Source organism: Amia ocellicauda, chromosome 22, assembly GCF_036373705.1.
Source record: "Amia ocellicauda isolate fAmiCal2 chromosome 22, fAmiCal2.hap1, whole genome shotgun sequence".
Taxonomy (NCBI): Eukaryota; Metazoa; Chordata; class Actinopteri; order Amiiformes; family Amiidae; genus Amia; species Amia ocellicauda.
Window position 1 is genome coordinate 12633294 of NC_089871.1, and position 9199 is coordinate 12642492.

The following is a 9199-nucleotide window of genomic DNA, read 5'->3' on the forward strand; positions in this document are numbered from 1 at the left end:
CGTCCAGGATGTAGGACCTCACTTACTGTACTTACCTGCGTACATTGGAAGTTGTAAAATGTATTATATTTTGAATTGCTATGTTTAATGTAAATTTGAATTTGTAATGTCTGATGCCTTGTACTTAACTGTATTCTCACACTTTGTATTGCATTTACGTTGTAAGTCGCCCTGGATAAGGGCATCTGCCAAGAAACAAAAATAATGATAATAATAATAATACATGTAACATGTTGACTCTGATTAGCAAAATTGAACGGCAGCGCCAGAGGCACTCTTCACGTGATCTGGGGGGCGGTGAAGCTATAACCGCTTATGAGCATGCGCAGTTGCGACGACTGTAACGCCCACATGCAGTGACCACCTGGACACACAGGGGGCGGTGAACCAATTACCGCTATATTTGTATTGCTGTAAAAGGCCGAGAGAGCCGGCAGAAAAGACGAGGAGAGAGAAACACACGGACATACCGGTATAGGACCCCGCTGGGACTCGACCCCTGACTGTGATCTGAGCCCGCTTGTGTAACGACCCGCTGACTATTCCTCTGCATTCGTGATGTTGATTTGTTTGCTGTTTTTCTTGTGTGTCGGCCATTTTGGGTAGCAGTACATGTTAGAGAGGGATCTGTTTTTACACCGTGAGAGTCGGGGTTTGGTTTGTTCACAGACAGGTCACACCGCCCGCCTCACACTCCCGGGCGCCATTGAGCGCCTGCGCACTGCAGCGGAGCGTTTGAGCGGGAGCGGACTCGGGTTTCTGGCGCGCTTGTAAAACCGCCGCGTCTCTGTGACCGACCCTAAAACAATGTGAGCCATTAAAAGATCACGTATGTTTTATTTGCCTATTTATTCATGTATGTATTGTGGCGCAAATGCTGCTCGGCTCTGGGCGGGAAAGTGGGCGGCTGGCGCGCTTTGAGGACGGAGACACGGACACAATGGCGACAGGGAGGCAAAAACGAGATTTTGTTCCGTTTGTTGAGGTAAAATAATGACAAGTGTCCGTGTGTTTGTCTTTGTCTGTTCGTCCCCCATAGACAGGAAAGCGCTGACATCTGCTCTTGTGCTGATTTAGACCTGATCCGCCATGTCGAGCAGCTCAGATGAGGTGAGACTCAATTAAATCTGTTTGAATTGGCTTTTATTTCCTTCCGTGTTTCCGATTAAAGATCGTCGATCTGATATGGAGGATAACAATAAATACACACAGAAAATAATACATAAATAAATAAATGTTGAAATCAATAAATTAATATCCACGTATTTGAAAATGTATTATTTTCTCTGTATTGTAATTTTGGCGTGGATTACTCTGCCGCGCATGTGCAGAGGGCAGTGTAGGGCAGGATTGGGCAGTAACTAAAGGATGGGTCTGCGGCCGCAGTCGCTGGTGTCTGACAGGAGGTCCGTGTCCCACAGGAGTGAATATGATTCTCACTGACTTCAGCTCCCGGCTCAGTCCCTGTATTAATGACTGATCTAAATCAGTGTAGTCCGGCAGCGCTGCAGTGTGTGATGGTGGTGTGCTGTAATAGCACTGCTGTCACTGTGTCTGCTGCACTGCGATGTGTGTCGCCCCTCCAGCAGGAGGCGCTGCCGCCCCACAGCCGCTCACAGGGCTACGGCCTGCGCAGGAGGGAGCGGCTGAGCTACACTGAGGCTCCGGACCTGAGGGACGAGGACTACCTGTGTGAGTGACTGTCAGAGCGGCTGTGCGGTGAGTGTGACCCGTGTCCCCCGCCTGACCCTGCTTTGTCCCTGTGTTTCTGCCAGTCTGCGAGGAGTGCCAGTTCCCCTTTCTGGAGGAGTGTGAGGTCCACGGCCGGCCTGTCTTTGTGTCTGACACCCCCGCAGCGCTGGGCTCGGAGAAAGGGCTCGGCTCACTCTGCCCCCGGTCCAGCATCCCTGGCGCGGGCAGGGGGGTATTTAACCAGGGTGCCCTCATTCCCAGAGGGGTGCATTATGGTCCATACAAGGGGCAACTGTCCACTAAGGAGGCCGTGGCCAGTGGATTCTCCTGGGTGGTGAATCTCGCCAACATCTGCACTGGAGCCCAGTCTGGTGTCTCGAGCGCACTCACTCACAGACTCACACACACACACACACACACACACACACTCGCTCACATGCACACACACACCTACGCACACACACCTACACACACACACAGTTTCCTGCTCCAACTCCTCCAACAGCCAAGGTGTGCCAAGTGCTTATTCATCGCTAGGCCATTTTGAGCCCCCCCCCCCGCACTGCACCACAGCATGATCACTGCATGAATACAGCGCCTCCTCTTTTCTATCAGTTTAAACAAACATGGCGTCAGTGTTTTAAATTATTCTAAACATGTTTTTATCTGATCGTTTTGTTCACAATGTGCAAGTCCTCCCCAGGGTCGTCTTTCTAGCACCTGATGTTGTTGTGCTTGTGTTAAAGTCCCGTACATAACCTGCCTGTTTTATTAACTATTTTATATCATATTCCACAGTCTGTCTAGTTAGAGACCCCAGTCAAATATGCAAAAAAAGGTTTATAATAATAAAACCTGGGAAGCTGTGAACACCAGGAACTATACGCTACACCGCTGGTTCTGTGCAGCGTGTTGAACTGATAGAAAGCAAATATTATCACTGATTTAAACCTATTTGTCATACAGGAACGCTGGCCAATATACTTCCATGGTTTTACAACAATCTGCAATTTCTGAAACATTTCACTAAAAAGAAACCATGCACAGTGAGTGGAAAGTGACTCTCGCACGCTGTGTCTGAAAACAGCCGACTGCCCTGCGACTGGAGCACCAGACTCAAGTAGGAAGCTGAGTGTGGGAGGAGTGACTGACTGGTAACAGAGTCCTGTTTTTCCGCAGATCCACGGAGAGAAGAAGGAGGTGATTTATATCGACGCCCAGCATGAGGCAAACTAACTGGATGAGGTGAGACCGATAGCTCTGGGTGCTGGAGGCCGCTCTCCTGTGTTCAGTGTCATCCATGTATAAAGACTGAACTCATCTCATGTAGCAGCACAAGCGTCTTGTGTTGAGTGAGGTGAGAGCTGGCAGAGCTGCACTGCCATGTGGGCAGGTTACATGAGATTGTGTTACAGTGCATAAGACAGGATTCACACTGAGGTTGTTTTTGTTTGGGGGGGGAATATCACGTGACAATCACATTGTTTGAATACTGTAGTGTGCCACCGCACCCAGTAAAGGGTTAATGGGGTAAAGGCGGTGCAGTGGGGAGGAGCGTAGGGAGAGGAGATGAAAGGTGAAGGGAGGCAGAAGGACGAGTCCGTGTGTGAGTGTGTTGCATCTCTGAGACCTGTGTGCTGCAGTAATAATGGATGAAACGAGTTGTTGCTGCACCCGCAATGATGAGTTGCATCGACTCCTTGAAAACCCCTGCAAGCGTTACAATACTAATCCACACTTCAGATGTCCCTCATAGCCTAACAAAATTGAAACGAGCAATCTCCGGGATCATTTAAGCAGTGCGAGTTTAAATTTGTATGCATTATTCATTAGACCTAATAATGGATCAAATGCATAGAAGTGAAAGCAGCGTGCAGGAGACGATCCCGTGGTTAGTACACAGCTAAGTATTAACTCTGCAAGTTCATTGCAATTTAGTTATTAATATTATATACGGAAATCAGGCTATTTTGACACAAACTGAACTGTAGAAGGGAGTCTTTTTTTATTATAGTTAACTCGAATACTGTGTTCCGGTGTCTTTAGTATTTACTACTTTTCTGGTGTTTATTCATCAAGGGGTTTACACCGATTGGCTATTTCCGACACTTTTTCTGTATTGAATAAAATACAAATGAAAGTTACATACAGTTTATTATGAATAAGGTGCTTTTATGGAAAGTTAACACGTTTCATACAAGTAAAATCAATACCTACAAATAGGTAAAAAATAAATAAAATCATGGTTACTGTTTGAGATTATTTTAAATTACAAGGGGATGTTTTATTTTGTTTATATGGATTACCTGAAAAAAAAAATGATACACTAGTAATGTGATGTCATTGATAAAGTATGCAAATTAGCACCAACTTCTTTTCCGATTATTATTTTTTTTCAAACCACCGTTCTCATCCCTGATTAAAAAAACACCGGATGTTAACATCTTTGAATTTTCAAATATCTAACTGCAAGATCACATAATGAATGATGCATAAAACTTTGATTTTAGAACCAGTTGGATCTTTCCTTTAACTCTCCCTCACACCCTCTTTCTCTCCCTCAGGTTTGTGAACTGCGCACGGGATGAGGATGAGCAGAACCTCGTGGCCTTCCAGTACCGTGGGCAGGTGTACTACAGGTCCTTCCGGCCCATCGGCCCGGGCTGCGAGCTGCTCGTTTGGTACGGGGAGGACTATGCCAGGGAGCTGGGCGTCACCTGGGACCACCTGTGGGACAAGAAGAGTAGAGCCTCAGGTGTCCACTCCCTCCTTTACTCTCTCTCTTCTTCTCTGTCTCTGCCTCTCACATTTCTGTCTTTTCTATATATATTTCTGTGACTCATGACCTGGGACTACCCGTGGGAGAACAGGAGCAGATTCACAGAATGCCACATCTTCCTACTTCCCTCTCTTTCACGCACCTTCTCTCTTACAGCCGTTCTTCTCACACACTTTAGCACTTTCTTATCTCTCTCAATTCCCTTTCTCTGCTCTTCTCACCATCTCCTATCTCCCAACATCTGCCGCTTGACACAGTGTTCACACGTGTCTTTCACAGCTGTTCCTGTGTCCCCCTCCTCTGTTTTCCTCCGTCTGGAAGGTCTCTGCTTTCTGTCTGCCACCTACACTCTCATTCTGTCGCTGCTGCCTACTCTCTCCCCCATCTCTCTCAGTGCAGTGTCCAGTCAGTCAGCGTGTCTGTACTGTATTAAGCCCCCCCGCCCTCTCTCTCTCTTCAGGTGTGCCGATCTGCTCTCAGGTGTTTCCCTGCAGTCAATGCTCACTGGTCTTCACAGCCCAGCTCTTCTTACACAGGCATATAAAGAGGTGCCACCAGCAGGAGTACCTCACCCTGCTGAGGTCAGGCTCAATCACAATCAATCACTCACTGCTGAGCCCTGCTCCCTGTGTGAGTTCCCTGCTGGGCTCTGTGGTCTCTCCCAGCTGTGTGTGCTGTGAACCAATAGCAGCACCTTAATGATCCCAGCGTATACATGTATCAGTTTGGGTTTTTAAGTGTATAATATTAGTTCCCTTTGTTTACTTGTGAATAAAAGTGAATTAAATTATGACATTGAATAGACTGTTTTAATTAAACTCAAACTGAACTGTTGTTTTTTGCTGTTACACAAATATATGAGGGAAGGGAATGGGCTAAAATTAGCGGCATAAGTAACAAACTCAAAAAATATTGTAAACAAAAAAATAAAGGAGAAAAAATTGATGTTGAGATTGAAAATAAAACAATCGAAAGCAAAATGTATAGAATTGTAGACAAAAATAATTATATCAAAAGCAAAAAAAAAATTGAAAGGAAATAATATTAAAGCGAGAGCACTGGAGTCCCTGTCTTTGGTTGTGATGCTGCAACAAGTTACCAAGACTGAGGTTTAGTTACACAAAATCCCAGACAGAGACGCACAGACAGCCCCAGGCCTTATATTACGAAGACTTCAATGTCATGTGAAAACTACCAATGGAACAAAATAATACCAATAATATGACAGATGTGAGCCCAAAAAGAGGGGGCACTGGAAACGTGCTTTAATAAAGTATAGTAGGAGTATGGTTAGTAGTAGTACTTTAATAGTGGGATAGTTTTTATACAACAAAACCAGACAAACACAACTAGACATAAAGAAATTGGCATTGAGCACTTAAAAAAACAAATTACTGACTGCTCCATTACACCTCTCCATTTTTGTTTCAATGCAGTCACCAGTTTTAAAGTGAGTTGCCTTCTTCGTCTAACCAGGACCAGCCAAATAGATTTTTAGTAGCTGAATCGGTTTATTTTCTTCGAGATTCACAATCCTCCATGATTGACACCATTTTATTTTTGACAGAAGAGATCTATTCGGCAATGTGACTGTGACAAATGTCTCTCGTGTATGTTTAACTTGTTCATATCTACCTGTCCATACGCGTGCTACACAATCAGTGGGGATTGACCCTTCTATGGGCTCAAATTAGTGCCATAAGTAACAAATTCAAAATAAAAAATATTGTAAACATAAAAAATAATGTTGAGAAAAAATGGATGTTGAGATAAAAAATAAAACAATCGAAAGCAAAATGTATAGAATTGTAAACAAAAATAATATAAATAAAATATAATTAAAATAATGAAATCATGTTAAACAGTCCCTGTCTTTGGTTGTGATGCTGCGAGCCTCGCTTTCGCCGCCAGTTTCTTTGCTTTTGTATATTTTTTTCTTTTATGAGTTTTGGTGCTGTTTTGTTGTGAGGGCGGGGCTTAGAGGGAGGCATAGGTCATGGCTTTCCATTGGTCCACTATGTTTGAGTGACTGTTCTTCCTAACCCAATCAGTGAGCAGGTGAGCTGGTCTGACAGTCACCACTGCAACATATCTTTGACTTTACCACTGATTGTACCCACATGACTGAGTAGGTTGCAACTACATGGCTTCGGAATTTAATTATAAACAAAGAATGTTTTTACTTTACGGTAGCTATTGGAATTGTGTGTGTATAGCTTGTGTATATGTGTGTGTGTGTGTGTGTGTACAGTTATATGGTGGGTGTGTATAGCTTATATGTGTGTGTATAAAGTTTTGTGGGGGTTGCCTTTAAAACTTTGAAGGAGTCTCAATGTAAACTTGATGATTTGTTTTTGCCTGTTTCTTATTTTATTTGTGATTTAGTTTGAGGTCGCTCTTGTAGGCCATACGTTTGTTTTTTCGGGGGTTTATCTCTTAAAGCTGCGGGGGACATGTTTGTCAATCCTGCCCTGGTCTACCTACTCGTCTGTTACACATTTGGGAATAAACTAATGTACTGAATTGAGCAACTACTTTCAATTCTTTAATGACTTCATTATTAGTAGTAGTATGAGTATTGATGATGATGATTTGGGCTGGTGCCTTAAACCTAGGCGCCAACACACTTACTTCAGACTCTTACAAGCAGCTAACAAATTACTTTATATTTGAACCAAAAGAAAAATAGCAAAGTCTTCTATTTTCAGTAGTTTTGGTCGTATTACAGAAATACTCGTTTCATATTTTATTGTGGCATTATTATTAAAACCAGTAGTAGCTAAGTATCAGTGGATACAAATGGAAAATCGACTTTCCGGCAGTAGTCAGTCAACACTTCTGGGGCTGGTTTACTACACACAGAAAACAAGAGTGTGTTACACATTATCATCTTCATTGCTCTTCATTTAACTTAGTGAATACCTATCAAACTCCTGTTAGTTATTATCAAATAATGCTTCAATTTAGTTAAAAGTTTAACCTCCCCCACCACAATTCACCAGATGTTTTCTCAGTTGTTGAATACTACCTCCATTGTAATGATGACACAGTGGATATTGTCTAATGCGATGGTGAAGGATTATCTTTTCCCCCCAAATGAATTTAAAGACCTGCCTTGTGTCCTTCTTTAGTTCATCCAGCTTGTATTCAAGGGCACCCACATACTGGAGACAAATAAATAACACTGACTTTAATCATCACACAAATGCCAAGCCATATTACTAATGTTATATCACATGATGACGTAGGCTCTGGTTAGTTAACGCTCGTAGGGTTTAAGTGGTGAATGAAGAATGACGTCAAAACAAGGTGATCGTGACGTCACTCACACGAATCACACCAAGGTATCTGAACGATGATGACGCTAATGAAGTACCGCATCCCGGCATGCATCAATATTGTGAAATGTAGAGGGAGAGGATGAGGCTGTAAAAAAGGCTCAATGCACTAACACTATTATATGAAAAGTCTTGGTAACTTGTTGCTTTGTAAAAGAAAAACAAATAGCTGGTTAGTCTGAAGTGGACAGATGCAGCATTTATCAAGCAAGCACCGAATCCAGGCCGCTGTGTCAGGGAGGTCAGGGCAGAGGAGGGTCAAGTGAGTTAGTGGAGGACAGTGAGGGACGGATCCAGTCTTCTGCTGCGCGGCCTCAGCTGTCAGTTTCCTCGGCTCTGTACAGACCGCAGCCTCTCCGCTTCTTTCTCTCAGTGTCAGTGCTGCGTCTCCCAGCAGGCTCAGCAGGTCGTGCACAGTCTCTCAGAGCTTCAGCCTCCAGTGAGAGACAGAGCAGGGACAGTCGGACGGGGCCGTCCCTGGACCGGAGGAGGCTCTGATCACACTTCAGTCACGGTTCCAGGGTGACGGACTGGGCAACGCTGTAACACACAAACATCAAAGAGACCCCACACAGACACACAGTGAGACAGACACACACACCCACTGTGAATGTGAGTCAGGTGTGAGTTTGTGTGTGTGCGTCACATGGACTCACCTGTGATTATGTCTGTCAGGGTGAGGGGAGGGCAGTCGAGGGGTGGAGGTGTCAGTTAATGCTACATGTCCAGAGACACCGAGGGGGGTGTTAACATAGCATAGACTCACAGTGGCTGTCTGGACTCTACAGCGTACAGTGACACTGCAGTAACAATGGGGGAGAGGAAGATGCAGACACACTGGCTGGACACTGCAGTACCTGACTTCATCTGTGGACCCCAGAGACTGAGAGAGACAGGGCAGGGGGAAGAGAGAGCGAGGGAGATGGAAAGAGACAGAAGGAATAGAGGGGAGGGGGGGGAAAGGGAGGATACAGAGCACAGAGAGGATGGGGGATGGGGGAGGGGTGTGACAGAAAGAGTGATAGGGTAAGAGAGTGAGAAGAGAGAAAGTGAGAGAGAGTCATACACAGACTGACAGGGCTGTCCAGGAAGAATACAGGCACTGACTGCATAACAAAATAAAGGAAAGGACAGTGTTCACTAACACTACACTAAGAGAGGGGGTCTAATACACTATAGACACACACTACAGAACTAAGCCTGTATACACCAAAAAAGTAGAAATAACCTTACATTTAAAACAAATAAACAGCCAACACATATTTAATGCATGCAATACCCCCCCCCCATTTTCCCACCACGGCTTTGATAGGGGATTCCCTGCAATGTGGCCACCCTGCCTGCCCCTGACACAGCCCTCCCACCAGTTGAATCACATCCGGGGTCTACG

The 9199-nt window shown here is 44.7% G+C and overlaps 1 protein-coding gene across 3 annotated transcripts; it reads left to right on the plus strand.

Annotated features, from left to right (window-relative positions):
* The first annotated feature begins 265 nt into the window (after window positions 1-265).
* On the plus strand, window positions 266-5264 carry LOC136718294 (histone-lysine N-methyltransferase PRDM9). Of its 3 annotated transcripts, none has more exons than XM_066695980.1 (6): window positions 266-809; window positions 1040-1110; window positions 1587-1719; window positions 2872-2937; window positions 4257-4447; window positions 4932-5264. In XM_066695980.1, exons 4-6 carry the CDS (start codon window positions 2915-2917, stop codon window positions 5168-5170), a joined length of 453 nt encoding a protein of 150 aa, XP_066552077.1. In that variant the 5' UTR covers window positions 266-809; window positions 1040-1110; window positions 1587-1719; window positions 2872-2914; the 3' UTR covers window positions 5171-5264. The 3 variants fall into 3 exon arrangements, with proteins under 3 accessions (XP_066552077.1, XP_066552078.1, XP_066552076.1); XM_066695981.1 differs by having other exon boundaries at window positions 1590-1719; XM_066695979.1 differs by having other exon boundaries at window positions 1040-1719.
* Window positions 5265-9199: the final 3935 nt, after the last annotated feature.

What these genes read in the sequence shown, in the direction of transcription:
- LOC136718294 (XM_066695979.1), top strand. Translation starts at nt 2,915, where the DNA reads ATGAGGCAAACTAACTGGATGAG. An exon ending in AGGCAAACTAACTGGATGAG is followed by an intron (nt 2,938 to 4,256) that starts GTGAGACCGATA and finishes TCTCTCCCTCAG; the next exon opens with GTTTGTGAACTGCGCACGGG. An exon ending in CAAGAAGAGTAGAGCCTCAG is followed by an intron (nt 4,448 to 4,931) that starts GTGTCCACTCCC and finishes CTCTCTCTTCAG; the next exon opens with GTGTGCCGATCTGCTCTCAG.